General features: G+C 52.1%; 1 protein-coding gene across 5 annotated transcripts in view; it reads right to left on the reverse strand.

Moving 5' to 3' along the window:
* RAB7B (RAB7B, member RAS oncogene family) overlaps window positions 1–18309 on the reverse strand; it is a 27527-nt gene continuing 9218 nt past the window's right edge. Inside the window, exons 3-6 of one of the 5 annotated variants that reach the window (XM_070591589.1) lie at window positions 18006–18132; window positions 17091–17306; window positions 10182–10307; window positions 1–433 (exon numbers count right to left, since the gene is read on the reverse strand). In XM_070591589.1, coding sequence (XP_070447690.1) covers window positions 353–433; window positions 10182–10307; window positions 17091–17306; window positions 18006–18132 — 550 coding nt within the window. In that variant the 3' untranslated portion in view covers window positions 1–352. Of the gene's footprint in view, window positions 434–4924; window positions 5555–5831; window positions 9129–10181; window positions 10308–17090; window positions 17307–18005; window positions 18133–18309 lie in introns of those variants that run through there. The other 4 variants (XM_070591590.1, XM_008524559.2, XM_070591587.1 and 1 more) reach the window with 4 other exon arrangements.

Below are 18309 nucleotides of genomic sequence, written 5' to 3' on the forward strand. Positions count from 1 at the left end.
TACTCATGGTCTTCTTTTATCATTATATCATCCTTGTGAAGTAAGAGAGAAATAATTATTGCCCCCATTTTACAGGGGAGAAAACTGAGGCCAGAAATGATACTGGATCAAGATCACACAAAGTCTTGGTTAAGATGAGCTGGCTTCAGGGGCCGTGGCCAAGTGGTTAAGTTCGCATGCTGTGCTTCCGCAGGCCAGGGTTTCACTGGTTCGGATCCTGGGCATGGATGTGGCACCGCTCATCAGGCCACGCTGAGGTGGCACCCCACATGCCACAACCAGAAGGACCCGCAACTAAAAATATACAACTATGTACGGGGGGCTTTGGGGAGAAAAAGGAAAAATAAAATCTTTAAAAAAAAAAAGATGATCTGACTTCAAATTTACGACGCTGTCCATGATTCCACAGGTCATTCCCTCCCCGAGATCCAGCCTGAAACAGGAAAAAGAAAAAAAATTCAGATCAGAGACCGGCAGAGAGTCTCAGCAGGTCTAAAAATATCAGTCGCTCCTATTTTCAGGGTTTGGAAATCCACTGAAATTTCTTCTGTCATGGGCTGTTGTTGTATATAAGACAAATGTTGCTGAGACCTCAAGGTCAAGGGACACTCCTACAGATTCAGGAGTGACAGATCCGAGGCTGCAAGTGTCTCGGAGCTCCCCGCCGACAAGGGCCTCTCCTCCCAAAGAGCAGCTGGCCTCCCAGCAGCTGTTGCGGGCCAGCACTGCCCCAGGGGCCACGGGGGCCAGGGCCGCGTGGGTCCTGCGGGCAGCGATCTGTGGTCCAGTCTGGAGAGTGGCTGCAGGCCCTTCCTGGGGCTAAGCTTGCCAGTTGCCTGCTTCCAGAGTCTCTGGGTGGGTGTGAGAATTATATTTCAAGTTTTGTTTCAAGCGACCGCAATGCTAAGCAGACGTTGTGAGTCCCAGAGGTCCCCCAGGGGAGGGGATGTGGAGGCAAGAACAGAATGAATGAGTTCACTTGTTGGCTCACCCATTCATTCCTTCAGGTCGCATTTATTTTACCCTTAGCCTAACAGGGATGCCAGAGTTCTACTCCTTTATTCACAAATAGATTTAAAACCAACACCCCTGCCGCTGTTCCTGACCCCATACCAACCACCGTGTATTGAGCATCTACCACGAGTGAGGCACAGACATAACCAGGACCCTTCAAGGTCAGCATTATTACTCCCCCGACCCGGGAGACAGTGGACGCTCTGAGAGGCTGGGTGACATGCCCATGGTCACACAGCTATGGAAGATAGTCAGATCTCAAACTCAGGCGGCGCTGACGCCAAAGCTCAGGCTGTGGTTGACAGTTTCAACTTTGGCTGTTTGAGTCACCGTGTGACAAAAATCTGAGATGCAAAGTGTAATAACAAAATGACTCTGTGCCCCACAACCCAGCTGGAGGCACAGACACTCCCAACGTTGCCCGCTCGCCTGTGCGTCTGGCCCCTGTTGCATTCCCCTGCCTCCCCCACCCTGAGTCCCCTTCAGGGTGAACGCTGTCTAAATTTTGAGTTCATTATTCCCTTGTTTGTAGGTATTTTGGTTGCTTTCTGTTGTTTTAACCGGTGCATTTGTGATAAATATGTGTGAGGATAAGCCGTTTAGTTCTGCTTGGTTTTGAACTTGGTGTAAATGGCACACAGTGTATCTTCTTCCGTGGCTTGCTGCCTTCCACATGCTTCCGATTCACCCACTGATGTGTGTGGCTTTAGTGTATTCACTTCCACTGCTGTGAAATGCCATTGTTGGAATATACCACGTTTTATTTACCCAATTTCCTGTAGAAGGATGTCTAGATCATTTCAGTTCCTTCTTCTTCTTCTTTTTTTTTTTTTTTTGCTATTACAAACCATAGTACAAAAAATTCTTGACCACGTCCTCTGGTGCTCACCAGCCAAGGCTGCACATGTGCAGGGGTGGAATTCAGGGTCCTAGGGCCTGTGTGTGGTGCCTTTTACTCAGTAGAGCCAAGAAAACAATTGTACCAGTTTACTTTGGAGCCTAGAAGCTAGAGCAGAGTCTTTTCAGGGGTCGTGTTAAGTTTAGAAAAGGGGGCTCCAGGGTGTTAACTAACTGGTAAGCCCTGAGATTAACCTTGGGAAATAGTGTTCCCTAAGTGTAGTCATTCACATAGCAGCGCACAGACTTGATAGTTTACCTCCGGAGCTGAGCCTCCAAGGCTGGAAACACTTGCTCAGTTATTGACCAACATCCCAGGAGACGGGATCCTCCTACGGGACACAGGGGAACCAAGAAACCTTGACGTGATCGTCCCACACCTGGGAGACTTGGCATCTTGGCCAGAGCACGTGGGCCTGGGGGATTTCTTAGGTGTGTGTCCTTCCCGGCGGATGGAACGGCATCTGTCAGCCCTGGATTCAGGCTGTGGGTGTAACTGATGGGAGGCGGCTAGGGCCTGATTGGAGTTCTGCCACTCTCCCCACATGTTCTTCCTTCCACCAATATTCATCTTCCTTCTTTTAAATTTTTGATTAAAAATTTTGATTAAAATACTGAAAGAGTTCAAAATTCAAAATATAAAATCATACAAACAAAAGTCTTGCCCCCGCTCCTGACTCCCACGTGCCTGGTCCTTTCTCTGAAAGATAACCACTTTTATTAATTTCTTATTCATCCTTCTGAAGTTTTCTTTATGTACAAGCAAACATGAATATAAAGTCTAATTTAAGCCTCCGACTATAGAAAAGATAGCACACTATATCCACAATGCTGCCTGTTCACTTAACAATGAGTCTTCGATATCTATTCCATGTCATTACCCAGAACATTTCGCCATCGTTTATTTTCATAGCTGTGTGGTATTCTATCGTATTCCACAATATTTGTTCATCATCTATTATGCACCAATCTCTATGCTGAGTGCTGGGGTGAAAACGATGAGTCAAAACAGGCCCTGCCTTCAGGGAGTACAGGCTCAGGGTGAACAGACCAACAGCTATGATAAAGAGTGGCAGGTGCATTCCTTCCAAAAATATTTATTGAGTCCCAGCCACTCGTCAGGCGTTGCTCTGGGCCCAGGGGAGACGATGGTGAATAAACCGATGAAAATTTCTGCCCTGTGGTGCTCCCAGCCTAGGGGAGGAGCTGTAGGGGCAGCTGGCCAGCCCTGACCTGGTCTGGCATCAGGGAAGCCTTACTGGAGGAAACGATGATGTTTTAGCTGATCGCTAACAGCTAAGGAGGAATTAGCCAGGGGAAGAGCCAGAGAGGGGCCAGTGTTCCCCACAGAGGTCCCCCGCTGGCCAGCAGGAGGTGAGAGGTGTCCCCGGTGCTGAGAGAGGTTCCTACGTTGGGAGCACTGGGGGAGGCACAGGCAGTGGCCCACGACAGAAGGCCCTGTGGACCACAGAGGGACTTTGTCCTTGTGGACAGCACTGGGATGGCTGCCATGTGGAGTGTCTAGGAAAGGGACAAAAGGGCAGGCAGGAGGCCTGTGGGAGGGGGAGCGTGGTCTAGGCAAGGCCTGCAGGTCGGCGGACCCAGGTGGGGCAGGGGCGGCAGAGAAGGGACTGGATTCAAGAGAATGGTGCAGTGCTGTTGACTGGACTTGTGGGACATGAAGCGGAGGGAGAGGAGGCCTCATGCCTGGAACGCGGGCAAGCGCCCCCCGCGGGCTGTTCTGGGCTCCCCCCTAGCGTGTCATGATGCCTGCCCGGGCCCAGTGCCCCTGCACCCCTTGCAGTTGTTGTGACCTCCTCCTGTGTCAGGAGCCAATGGTAACCGTTCTGCCCTGCAACATGCTAGTCCCTACCTGCTCTCCACCACACCACACACACATCACACCACACACACACACGCCACACCACACACACACGCCACACACACACCACTCACATATACACCACATTGCACACACACCACTCACACACACCACACACACACATACACCACACCACACCACACACATCCCCCCACACACACCACTCACACACATGCCACACCATACCCCCCCACACCACTCATGTCACATCACATGCACACACACGCAACACCACTCATACACACACACCACACACATGCCACACCACACACATACCCCCCCACACACCACTCACACACATGCCACACCATACCCCCCACACCACTCATGTCACACCACACGCACACACACACACACCACTCACATACACACCACACCACACACACACCCCCACGCCACTCACGTCACACCACACACACACACCACTCACACACATGTCACACCACTCACACACACTTCACCACACACACACCACATGACACACGGAGCACATGACACACACACCACATGATGCACCACATGCACACACGACACACATTCACCACACCACTCACATGCACACACACCACACACATACCACATGCACACCCACACACCACACCACACACACCACACCCCCCCACACACACCACACCCCCCCACACGCACCACTCACATAGACACACACACACATACCACACATCATTCACACACACCACATGTACCACACACCACACACACGCACACCCCACACACGTAGACACACATTGCACCACACATGCAAACACACATGCGAACACTCCCTACCTCACAGAGTCCTGGTACTTGAACTAAACGTCCTGCCTAACCTGGTCCTTGCACCCCACCCCCAGCACACATCCTAGAGGGAGCCCCCAGGTGTGCACGCAGCATACATGTCCTCGTGTCCAGAGCCTACTGTCACAGCTGGGCCTGCCGTGCTTGGCCATTAGTTTTGGGTGTCACTGTTAGCATGGCTGTGTTCTGTGGCCACTACTGGACTGTGCACTCCTGGGAGCAAGACCACATTGTGGTGCCTGCCATGTCCCTGACTCTGCTGGGATTGGCTGTGGCGTGGATGGGGCAGTGAGGAAACCTCTGCCGAGAGGGAGCAAACAGCAGAAAAAGCTGGCATTTCCCCAAAACCCGCTGGGCAGTTGGGCCGGCCCAGGTTTATTTGGTGATATGATTTGCTTCTGCTCTTTTCCCAAGCCCCAAGGGCGTGTGCCACCCAGAGCCCTGGGCTGGATCGTCTCCGTTGTCCATCAGCAGCCTGGAGCTGGCCTTCCGCGCCTGGCTGTGGTGGAAGAGCAGCCTGGGCCAGAGCCGACTTGCCAGTCCAGGTCCTCTTCTCTGAAGGGATGGCTGCCCCACCCCCATCCAGACCCCACATGCTGCCTCCCTCTCCAGTACCTGCCCCACTGGTGGGTACGGGGGCCAGTCTCGGACTCAGGAGTGGGGTGCGGGGTGGGGAGTGGGGGCAGCCTGCAGTTTGTCAGCTCAGCTCCCGCTGCCCAGGGGACTGGTCGGCACATCCCCTAGTTGTGATAGGAGGGATGCTGTGGGCCTTCAGGCTCCCACTCTCCACCCCCACGTGGGACATTCTGTTCTGGCTCCTGACTCTGGGGAAGATGAAAAATGCGTGGTTTGGGCCTGGCGTTGAATCTCCACGTGGCTCTTGCAAAGGCAGATCTTTTCATTTCAGGCTGCAGTGTGTCTGCTGTCCAAGTGGGCCTGGCAGGCGCTCTATCATCCTGGAGGGCACTGAAAACATAGAAGCCATACTCAGGGTGGCTTCACAGGTGTGCGCAGCCTGTACTCAGAAGGACCCCGTGCTTGGTTTAATGATCCATTGTCACTGTTCTGAAATTCTTAATAATTTTTGAACAAGGGGCTGGGTATTTGCATCTTGTTCTGGGCCCCGCCAGTTATATGTCTGGTCCTGTTTTAGTTTTTGTTGTCTTTCCCTTAGAATCTTTTGAATTTTGAACTACAGAGACACGGGTTTTTTCCCCTTTTAAATCAATAACTAACTACCATGAAGGATAAAAACAAAGAAGGTCACATTTATTACTTGTTGCCCACATTTGGAAACGGCCTGTGCGCCCATGACAGTGCACAAGCTGCTGTGCACACACCCACACCCCACACGTCCAGCCACAGTCCTGCCGACTCCCAGGAGAGCCCGCGGGATGTGGAGAAGGTCGCCCCACGAAGCACGTGGAGCCGAAGCGCGCTCGGGCCGCCTGCTCCTGTGCCAGGTCTGTGCTGCTGCCCAGGACGAGCCAGTTCTTCCACAGCTGGGGGTGGGGAGAAGGGGCTCCCCAACGCCCTCGTTAACCCCCGACTCCCCTCGCTCGAGGTGGATCTTCAGAGTCAGATGACACTGGGAAGTCATTAGCCAACATGCCCAGCCCTGCTCGGAGCCCAGGGAAAGACACTTCCGTGTAGACAAGAGGCTTCTGTGGTGGCTGTGGGAGACGCTGGGAGGTCACCTTGCAGCCCCCTTCACATTGGACCCTACCTATGCTGTCTGTAGCTGGAAGAAAAAGATATGGCCTTAGACTCTGCAGGAACAGAGAATCCAGGAGCTCTCCAGGCCCACATTCTAGTATTGGTCACCCATTAGGAGTTCTTGTCTGAGTCATTGATGCCACAGTTTTTCTTACTAGGCTTAAGAAGTTGAGATTCTCCTGCCCCTCAGATCTGGAAGCACTGAACACGCCCAGAACCTGCTAACAAGCTCTGAGCATCAGCACAAGAAAGCTTAGCAGCTTCTTCTAGCGTCCGTGGAGCAGCCCCTCTCAGCTCAGCCTGGGAGAGGACCCCTGCTGCCCTCTGGTGGCCAGTGGGCAGAGGCTCAAGGAGCCATCCAGGAGGCAGGTTCCCTTTGCCTGTCGCTGGGACAGTGGCTTTGAGGCGTCAGGTAAAGGAGTGCCTTTTCCTGTTCCTGGAACACAGCACGCTTGTCCTCGCCCCAGGGCCTTGTGCTCCCTCTCTCTGGAATGCTCTTCATCTGGATCTCAGGTGGCAGCCAGCTTCTCAGTCTCTAGCCATCAGGCCAAATGTCACCTCCTCAGGGAAGCCCTCCTGGACCACTTCGTCTGAAACAGCACCCAAACCTAGCCCCTGTCCTCTATCCCATTACCTTGTTTCACTTTGTTCAAGCCTTACCTGCTATTTGAGAATATCTATTTAAATTCTGTTTGTTGTCCCTCTCTCTCTCGCCACAATGTTGGGTCAAGGAGCAGTCAATGTTGTCTGTCTCACCTGTCACTGAATCTCAGTGCATCATACATGGTGGATACTCAAAAATACTTGTTGAAGGAATAAATATGTGCATATCAACACGAGAAAATGAGATTTAAGTGGAGCTTCTGGTCCCCAAGACCGCACTGATGTGGGCAGGGCACACACCACCCCATTTGACAGATGAGCAAGCTGAGGCTCAGAGAGGTTTACAGGTGTTGCCGGAGTGCCCAGCGAGGAAGAATAAACCAGGCCCCACTTCTTTTCCTGGCTCCCTCAGTCCTATTCTCTGGAGGGGCCGAGGGGCGTCCCAGCCTGAACAGCTGCTGCTGGGGGTTGAGGCAGGCCCCCACGTGGGCTCCAGACCCTCACTTCCTGGTCCTGGTACTGAGGGAGGCTGAGCTGCACCCTTGTCCAAAGCTGTGCCGTGGCTCTGGAAGGGTGTGGGGGCCTGGGTGAGGAAGGCCAGTCCACAGGATGATAGCACAGACCTCCGGAGACAAGCCTGTCTGCAGAGATGCGCGTTCCCGAGCAGGAGTGTATTTGGGGAGGGCTGGAGCCAGCGAGGGAGCTGGGACTCCTCCAGGGCGCGGCTCTGGCTGTGACCTTCTGGGTTTCATCTGGACCTCTGAGGGCCCAGCTGTCCTCACTACAATCAGCCTGAGGCAGACGCTGCCTCTGATTCTGGGCCCAGCACAGAGCGAGGATGTCAAGGGGCCAGTACAGAGCGAGGGCGTCAAGGGCCATGCAGCGGGGCCCGGGCCTCCTGGCTGAGCTCGGGCAGGCGGTGTGGCTGGTGGGGGCCTGAGGGGACCAGGCCAGGGCAGGCTCTGTCTGGAAGGTCAGCAGCATCTACTCTGGGACTGGTCTTCTGGTGAGAGCTTGATGGAGTCTGTGAGGTAATTCTCTAAGATGCTTTGATACTGGAGGAGGAAGAGAGAAGTCAGCGTTCACATCCTCAGGGGCAAAAAGCACGCCACCCTCTGTTTCTCAATGGCCAGTGGTTGTTCTGCTTTCTGTTCCCTCCCTGCTGTGCTGTTGGGGACGTGAGGCCCAGAAAGGGGAGCACTGGTCTTCCCCACTCTCCCTCTTCCTTTCCTCCTCCTCCAGCCTCTTCCAGGAGCCCAGAGTGTTGGGGGCTGGGTGAGGGCCTAGGTCTCCTGGTCTCCAACCCTGACCCACAACTTTCCATTCTCCAGGGGCACAAGTGAGGTGACGTTTGCCCTTAGCAGAGATGATGACAGCCCGCTCCTCATTTCTGCTGGAGAGCTCTCCCCGCAAACATCCCCACACCCCAGCCTTCTCTCACCATGACCACCTCCCGTCCCCACCCCACCCAGAACCTGGAGAGGCCCAGTCAGTCGTCGTCCTTCCACGTCCAGGGATCACGCCCTACCGTAGACTCAGGGCTTCTGCTGAGCCTTTTTGCCTCTCTGGCCACCCTCCCAACTCTCCAGTCCCAACAAGGTCCAGGGAGGGCTCCTTCCCGGTCTGACAAGCCTCTCCCTGCCCAGCTGGCCACTTCTCACCTGGGACCCACCCGCCTGGTTCAGGGGGAAGGATGGGGCGGAGGAGGGGGTGCTTCCTCCAGGAGGTGGGCTTTGCGTGCTCAAGGGTCTCTTCTTAAGGGGATCCCCTCTCTTTGGTCTGCCACGGCTCTCTGCAGTCACCAAGCTCCCAGCACTCATGTTCCTCCCACAGCTGGCGCCGTGTGTGTGCGAGTGAGTGAGCAAGCAGGTGTGCCCTCACTCTGCCTAGTGGCTCCTGATACATTGGCGTGGACCTGAGTGGGGCACAGCCTCCTGTATGGCAGGTGAAACCGTGCCTGGTGGTCCGTCTCAAGTGCCGCTGAGGGGACAACGTCCAGGACAGCAGCCATGCCTTCTCTGATTTTGTCTCCTCCATGGCACCCGGGCTCTGGCTGGGCACCCAGCTGGTGAATGTCACCCAAACCCTTCATGCCTAAGACCCTGGACCTCAGGAGGTGGCGTGAGGCCCCAGCTGCTGCATCCTGGTGATCCTGGCCCATTGCTTCAGACCTGACCCAGGGTGCTCCCACTGTAGAGGACACAGTCCTGCCCCGAGGTGCCTGAGAAGAAAAAACGAGGCGAGTCTCCTTATCCCCGGCAGTGCTCAGGCCTGGCATGCGGGCTAGTCTACACAGCCCTGGACATCACAGTCCTCTGACCGGCCCCTTCTGCTGTGCACAGGGCCCTCTCTCCACTGAGCTAATCGTCATTAGAGTCCTGACATTTCTGACCCCCCAGGGAGGGACAAGGAAGAGCAGAGCATCACCATTTAAGTCCCTTTTCACACCACCTGGTCTCCCCCTCCCTGCGAGCCAGGCAGATTTTGAAAGGATTCTCCTATTCTTTGGTTCTTTCTGGGTCCCACTCTTACCGTGAAAGCCAAGGGGTCCTTGACTGGGGTCGGGAGCTTTCCTAATGTCTTAGGGACTCTCTTCCGAGTTTCCAAACCCCACATCAGACCGACTTTAAAACCCTGCTCCTGCCTCCAGGCAGCCTTCCCTGAGCTTCCTCCCCGCCCCGCAGTGTGAGCTGTGCACCCCTGCTCTGGGCCCCTCACCACGTCCGTCCCCAGTTACCATACCGCAACAACTCCTGTGCCTCTGTCTCCCTCACGAAGGCGAGGGGCCCGGAACGTCTGACACACTCAGCACACGCTTGTTGAATGCTCACACCAAGGGGTTGACATTGACCCGTCTCTGACTGGAGGATGTCAGCTGCTCCTGCAGGCTTGATTACCCCGCTTGGACAAGTGCTGGGCACCAATGGGCCTCTCTCCCACCAAAGAGGAGTGACCTAGAGCATCACTTCTCAAACCCTTGCTAAACGACAATCTCCAGGGGAGTACAGGTTGGGATTTTTTAGAAACTCCACAAATGATTTTGATAATCGGCCAGATGGAGGGACTGCCGACCGCGTGCTGTCCGGTCTCTTTCTGCCTCTGGCATTCTGTGCTTCCAGGACTGGACTACTGCCGAGCCCGGTCAGCAACCAACTAAGACGACGAGCTGTGCTGCTGCTGCCCCACCCGCGTCCCCACCTGTGCCCAATATGTTCTTTTCTGGAAGCTCCTGAGTTCCCCCATCCTAGGGTGCAGCCCTCCTGGTGCTACTTACCCTCGACAGAGCCCGACTGGCCAGCATCTCGAAGGCTTGTACCACGTTAATGTCGTTCTTGGCACTGACTTCAAAATAGGGAATATCCTTCTCTTTACACCAGCCTCGGGCTACCTCCTGTGGCACCTGAACGAGGGGAAGAGATAATCACTGTTCCTCTAGCATCATCCTCACCGTCCCCACCATCACGTCCCCACCATCATTACCACCTCACAGCCCCATCCTCCCCACCACCACTCCCTTTTATTGAGAAGCTTCTATGTGTCTGTAACTTTACACGTTATTTTTTTAACATAAATCTATGAGGTGGTTATTGTTAGCTCCATTTTACAGATGAGGAAACTGAGGACTAGAGAATTAACAAATTTGCTCCGAGCGTACGGGGTGGAGCAGGATTTGAACACAGGCCCAGCAGAACTAGAGCCCGCTGCAGGATGCTCCATTCTTAAGGTCTCCACCGGGAGCTTCCTCCTGCCAGTGGCTCCATCCTCAGTGCCCTCAAAGGGAGATGGATGTGATGCACACGAGCCAGGGAGGGAGGACTGCCTTCCCCTGAGCTGGCTCACCAGGCCCACGCCCAGGGGGCCTGCTGCTGGGCGAAGACTCAGGTCCCTGCTAAGCTTTCTTTCCCAGGGTAGAATCCTAGGCACACTTAACAGGCTCCTACCATGGGCCAGGTACTGTGTTAGACATCTGATCATATTAACTCATTTAATCCTCTTAATTACCCTGTGAGACTCGTCTTATTGGCTCCACTTTGTAGATAAGAACACTGAGGCTCAGAGAGATTCAGCAACTGGCCTCAGATCACACAGCTGAGAAAAGCAGAGCTCGGATGCGGCCCGAGCTCAGGGCTCGCATGGCGCCTGAGTTGTCCCCTGCAGGGCGCTGCCAAGGGGCGGTGCTGCTTTTCTGTCTCTCCCACTGCACTGTAGCTTCCTCGAGCTCATGGTCAGGACCCTTTCAGCTCTTGGCCTGGCACCGTGAGCCACTCAGTACAAGCTGAGCGAATGGATATGTCTCTACCCAGTGCAAATGGCCCATCGCAGTTGAGCATGTTGGGTTAGGAAATGTTCCGGCAGCCCTGTGGGTTACTTCCAAAGACAGTACCATGAGTTTAATGCCTGACTGATTATTTCAGGGTGGGGGAAATGACCGCATATTGAACATTGGCTGTGCCTGATGGTTTATAACCCTTATTTCATTTCATTCAAGGGAGCCAAGGTCTTTCTCATGGAGAAAGGACCATTCTGCCGCTCTCCCAGAACAGTGCAGCCAGGGGGAGATCAGAGACTGTCCTTTGTCACTCCTGCAGGTTCTAGGAGTGTCTATCTCACTGGGATTAAAGAAACCATAGCTGTCCCCTCTCTCTTTGGCCCTTGCTTCCCTGGCCACAGGAGTGAGAGCAGGGCCTAGGGGCTCATGGCTCTCCTTCACAATGCCATTGTCCACAATGCTGTTGTCCATCAGCATCGCTCTGGCATTGTGAGGCTCGCTACCTAAGACTGGAGGATGGAGGTTGAGGTCAGCTAAGCAGCCTGCCCTTTGGGGAGCCCAGACGACACCTCCACCTCCCACGCCAGGCTCTGCCTGGTCAGTCTCCTAGGAGTTCTTGAACTTGAGCAGAGTGGGGAGAAACCCCAGGCTCTGGTCTTGGCCTCTCATCTCTAAGATGCTCCAGCCTCTGTGAGGAGGAGCCCCAGAATCGGTCAGGGCTGCTCCCTTCTGTGGAGCGTAGATGCCTAAGACCTAGTGAGCAACCTAGAAGCCTCACAGCTCGGGGAAAACACTGAACTATTTGGAGGAAGAATCAAGGATGGCTGCTGCTTATTATTGTTCTCACTAGCAACACGCAAGTAAGTAAGCACGAGAAATTAACACGCTACACCTGGAAGGCATCTTAGGAACGCAAAGGGCTTTGTATCTTTTGAAGTCCTTGAGCGCAAGGACTGAACTTACACTTCTTATAGCTCCATCTTTCTTTACATCCTACTCCCCCCCCCAGCCCCCACCTCCCACCAGGTGATGAGCATTTTACTGGGCACGTCACTGGTGCTCAGAAGTTGCAGTAAAAATTGAAACGAAGTGAAAAGAAGTTAAGTGCCTCTACTTCTCCAGGAGGCAGGGAGAGTCTTTATATTTCATGGCATGAGAAGCAGAAGCCTGGTTGGTGCCCAAGGTCATCCAGCAGCAGAGCTAGGCAGACAAGCACGCAGCCACAGCCCGCTGATCTTGGCTGGCCCTCTCTCCCACCGGAGAGTGCCCGGTTATGACAGGCATTTATCTCACTTCCTCTGGCTCTTTCTCAGTCCGGCTTATACAGAATGATTAAGTACACTCCAAAATTTCAGTTGAGATTACGTTGCAAATTCACATTCTTTTTCTAGCCCCGTCTCCTCTCCCACTCAGCCTCAGGAAGCTGCCCTGGAAAGAAAGCCGCCCAGACAGCACCTTTCGCTTTTCTCTTCCAACTTTCGTTACAGTTTGGTGATTGCTTAAGTCACTTCATTTTTTATCTATAAAATAACAGTTATCTATAACTTAGAAATAAACTCAGGGTGTGGTACCTGAGGACGTGGGAAGTATGAACATTTTGAAAGGGTTATTTCCATTAACTTGCTTTTGGCTGACCACATACTATTAACATTTTATTTTTCCTGTTACAGTTTTGCTTATTCATCAGAGGCCAATTGTTTGACAAAATCAGTCCAGTTTGCAAAGTTTTATTTCTGATTCTTTTTCATCTTATATGCATTTAAAATAATCCATAATATGTGTTAAAATTAACCTGTCAAATACATCTTAAACCACTGTGAAAAATAACAAAGAATATTTTCAGAAAACATAATCCTGATGAGATGAATCAGTGGTAAGTCAGAAATGCCTACCTGAGCATAGAGCAAAGAATTCACATCCTAGTGAGTAAATTCCTTGTAGCATAGATGCTAGCAGCATAGATTTTCTAATAAACTAATATTTTTTCAATATTACCTTCTGTAGAAGGAGTAAGGATTTTCAAAAAAAATCTAAGCCAGTAATTTCTTTAAAAATTATCCTGTTGATAACATATTTTTAAAATTGTGGTAAAATATATGTAAACATAAACTTACCATTTAAACTATATTTAAGCGTACACATCAGTGGCGTTAGGACGTTCTCATTATTGTGTAACTCTCACCACCACTCATCTCCAGAACTTTTTCATCATCCCATATCTGGCATATATGTTTTAAATATTCATTTTCTTTTTACTAAGTGGGAAAGGCCCCCGTGTCTGCCCAGCCCATGCCTGGGAGATGAGAAGGAGGGTAATAATTCCTTCCCTTTGTTAATCTTGTCGTGTGCTTTATAGGCATCATTTCCCGGACTCCTCAAGCAAGTGTGTCTAGTCTTCATTTCACAGACGTTGAAGCTGGAACTGGCCCAAGGACACACAACCAGCTTGAATTGAATGAGCCCGGAGAAGGTGCTCCTTCAGCTGGCCCTCAGCCCTCATCCACTCAACCCTGTGCAAATGAGACCGTGCCTCCCGGCCCCCCTCTCAGCTAGCCTGCCCCGCCGCCCACAGCACCCTTTGCTTGCTCCTGCCAAAGGCAGGACGTTTGAGGAGGCCGCCTCCTAGCCTCATCTCTTGGCTCTGTGGTCCTGGGTCTGTGCCTGAAGTCCCTCTGCTGTGCCCACTCCCACTTCCTCCTCTCCGCTTCCCTATCCTCATTCCATTATTGCTCAGCACTTCCTCGCCTCTGGTTCCTCCTCTCCACCTCCCTGCAAACCCTTCCCTGGGCCTACCTGTGAAAATTGAAGCTGCCCTCGTCCTCCCCAATCTAGGATCTTCTCTCGCCTCCCTGTCTTGGTTGAACCCTGGCTTTTCCTGGAGTCACCGTCCCCTTGTCGCCCTCTCCAGTGGGGGTCATTTCCGTGCCCTACTCACCACAGATCCCATGGTGGGGTTGGGCTTGCCTGGGGCTTCACTGCTTCTTTCAAACCTTTATTCTTCCTCTCTCTGTAGAACAAAGCTCATCCCCCTGAGGCTTGGATGGGACCCCCTGGCCCCTTGGAGTCGTCACCTGCACGTCCCATCCTGCCAGGCCCCTCTTCATTCCCTGAACACTGGCGATCTGGTGAGCCTTCCTGTCCGCCTCAACTTGTAGCCTCCACCTCTCACGATAGCCTCGCGGTTCCTTCTCCTCCAACAGAATTCACTTCTCTCCACTTCCGCCTCTTCTTCCCAGGCCCGACCCAGGACCTCCGGGAAATATTAACTCCGTCTCCCATTCTGTGACTCAGTCTCCTTTCCCTTCCACTCTCTCATGCCCTCACTCCTTCTGCCCTCTCTTCAACCTCTGACACGGCCGCCCCTGGCCCTCTGGCCCTCTCCTGTCTCTCTTCTTTCCGTCATGGTCGCTCAGAGCCCTCACAGCTCTATTTTTCAGCTACTCTTGTCTGGGAAAACCTTAGTCCCAGGTCCCTCGTGTCTGGCTTTTATCCCATGCACAGCTGTTGAAGAAAAACACAACATAGACCCCACCTCAAACTCCCAGTCTCCTCCTCCAGCCGAGCCCTTAGTGTCACCCACCGTCCTCGTCTTTGTCCTTGATGACCTCCTTCACCTGTTTCTCTCCAGAGAAACTGGCAAAGCTTCGCCATGATTCTGGAGACTCCTACTTGGTTCCCTCCCTCCTCTCTCTCAGCAGAAGACGTTGCCTCTGATTTCACGGAGAAAGAGTCAGACTCTCAGTCTTGGACTCCCTCAGCTGCCCTCCCCACAGCCTACAGATGTACGAAGCAAGGTGTGAACATGAAAGTGTGGCCGAGGCACCACAATTTGATGGATGTCAGATGTGAAGTTGGTTGGGAGACAGACCACCCCTGGGACCTGGCACGTTTCCAAAGGTTCGTGACTGAGAATCTGTTAGATGACTCCAAAACCCACAGCATGGATGTGAAAGGATTGAAAAGGAAGATGAGAAAGGATTTCTCCAGAGACAGTTGTGTTGTGGGTACACCCTCCACAAGGAGGAGGATGGGTAAGGCCTCATCTGTAGCCAAAATAGGGCTTCAAGGAGGCCACTTGGAAAGCTTAACGTATGACCTCGGAGTGTGTTGGCTACAGTGGGTTGGTGTCTGCCTTGTCTCTGAGGGGAGGGATCTAAGTCAGAGAGCGAGCAGGCCGCATGGGGCACTAATTGTCCTGTCCCCACAGTGGAGCCCAAGGGCACCGTGTGCCTTGTGAAGGAGATGTGGCCTCCATAGAGAGCTAGCCAGCCTGGAGCTGTTGTAAATTCCATCAGGAGGACTGCCTGCAGGAGGAGGTTACCCGAATGGGGTGGAAGATGGCTGAAAAAGAGGAGTCGTGGAGAGACAGGAGGAAAATGCAGGACCTTGTCATGGGAGGTACAGTTACATGTTCCCAGTGGAGGTTTCTTAAGGACCCAAGGAGGAACCCATGGAAGAGACAGCTGGAAACACCTGCTGGGCCCAGAGAGCACAAACCATCTTATGCCAATACCAGTCAGATAAGCATTCTCCTGTCCTCCTGACCTGCCTCTCCTGGCTTCATTCCTGGCAAAGACTGAAACCAGAATTGTCCAGAGAAGGAGAGGAAGTATGGACATGCAAAGTTGGCAAAGAGATGCAAGGACACACTCCCCTCCTGGAACACAGTGTTCTCACCTATAGCTGGCCCCGATGCGAAAAAGAAAGGGGGACACCTTGCCTTTGAATGAACTGAGGACTTCGATTGTCATCTGAGATTGGATATTTGTAATTAGAGATTGACACTAAGTTTACAACCTAAAGTCACCACACAATTGATGACGCCTAGCTCTCTATTTCCAGCACGGACTTCTCCGTGGAAGTTTCATTCTTATGTGCTCTAAAGCCTACTGGTCATCTCCAATTAGTCGTTCTATAAGCTCCTCAAACTCGGCATGTCCAAACCAGACTCCTCTCTTTCTCTCTGTCCAGGAGGCCCTTCCTCATGTAGGTGTGGCTTAGTCGGAAGCATTATCATCCATCCATCCATCCACCCATCCACCTCCATCCATGGTTCCAAGTGATGCCTCAGTTCTCCTATTACTTTTCTCTATTTTAATCATTGTGAAAACGTAGTTCAAATATGATGACTCAGTTCCCTATTTGTTTTCTCTGTTTGAAACACTAAGACAACCTTGTTTATATGGCTCTTTTTGGTGTCATTTTGGCATTGCTTGGCACAAGAGCATCTTTTGTGCCACTTCTGTTAAGTCCACCTCTATTCTTTTCTCATTAGTAGGCAATGATGCAAAGAGCTTTCCTTGATGTCCCTGCAACGGTAAACACCCACACAAGTGGGGTCGCTGCAGCCATGGAGCAGACCAGCTGCCAAGAGGTTAGCCAGTTGATCCAGAATATGCTTAAGCTAATAAAAAAAATATATTACTACTTTCTCAGAGAACTTTCAGATTCAAGAAGTTATCACTGCAGGTCCTCTGCCTGGCCCTGGGTAGAAACATTGTTCTACAGGTTAATTCAAATTCCACTCGCTTACCTCCGATGCCTTAATTCTTCCACTCTCTGTCCGTAGACAAAATCGCCTTCAGTTCTCAGCTTACATCATGCTACTTCTTGCCTTTCTCATGCTGTTTCTTCAGCCTGGAACCTTCCTCCCTCAGGAAGCCCTTTCTGTATTCTGGGCTTAAGTAGATGACCTTTCACTGTGGTCCCCAAATATCCAATGTATATGTCTATTGTTGCATTTACCATAGCGTATCATACTTGTCTTTTAAAGTGTCTGTATCCACTACTAGATTGTGAAATTCTTAAGGTAAGGACGTTGCCTGATTCAGCTCTATGTGTGGGACCTTACGCAGTGCCTGGCGTAGAGTCAGTACTCACATAATGTCTGGTGAATGAGTGAATGAATGGTACCTGCCGGTCTGCCAGATCGATCTTGTTGCCCAGCACCACCATGGGGTAGGACTGCTCCATTGGAATGGTTTTGGCCAGAACATCACCCCGCCAGGTATCCAGGGCTTCAAAGGACTCCAGGTCGGTGACATCGAAAGCCAGAATGCAGCCATCGGAGCCTTTGTAGAATGTGGACACCATGGAGCGGAACCGCTCCTGTCCGCCTGTGTCCCAGATCTGAAGGGGAAGAGCAGCCACCACAGGGGGCTGTGATGAGTGGCTGGAGGTAGGCCTAAATAGGTCACATCAAGTCAAAACTTCCTTTTTTGGGTAGGGAGCAGACAGCCCTGGCACAGGTGCATGTGGTCATTTCATATACAGGCACCTTGACCCTGTCGGCCACGTACACTACAGTGTCTTTGCCGTTTGCCATTTAGTGTCCCAAGAGAACTTCCACATCCGAGCTCTCATTCTTCCCCTGGGTCATCGGGACAGGCATTGTTATTCCCACCTGAGAGATTTGGACCTTGGAGTGGCTTGCCCAAGGCTACTTGCCAAGTTTTCCAGGGAACCTCAGGTTAAGAGTGGGGTCTCCCAACTCCTGGATTAGCACTCCTTCTAGGTCAGGGATCAGCAAATTTTTCTGTAAAGGGCCAATAGTAAATATTTTAGGCTTTGCCAATCATACTGTCTGTTGCAACTACTCAATTCTGTTGTTGTAATGGGAAAGCAGCCATAGACCAAAAGAAACAAATGAATATGGCTGTGTTCCAATAAAACTTTATTTATAAAAGCAGGTCGTGGGCCAGATTTGGCCCATGAGTTGAAGTTTGTTGATCTCTGCTCTAGATCATTCTAGCTCCTGGTGCACACTGCTGTTTGAGTGGGGTGATTTCCAGGTACGTATGTTGATAAGGGAAAGGGAGGGCTGCTCACCTGTAGCTTCAAAGTTGTGTCATCCAGTACGATGATCTTGGAGAGAATGCTGGCCCCCAGCGTGGTCTGGTAGTCCTCGTAAAACGTCTTGTGCACATATTGGTGGAGGAGGGAGGTCTTTCCTACCCTGAGGAAAAGAACCCAGACACGTGAACACACATGTACAAACACACACATCCAAACCATTCTCAAAATCCTGCCACACCCCCCTGGCCACCATCTCTCCCTGAGCTTCTGAATTTCTAACGTTTGCAGTTCAAGGACCACACTTTGAATAGCGAGGGCCTAGGGAATGGACTCTAGA

Source organism: Equus przewalskii, chromosome 23 (assembly GCF_037783145.1).
Source record: "Equus przewalskii isolate Varuska chromosome 23, EquPr2, whole genome shotgun sequence".
NCBI lineage: Eukaryota > Metazoa > Chordata > Mammalia > Perissodactyla > Equidae > Equus > Equus przewalskii.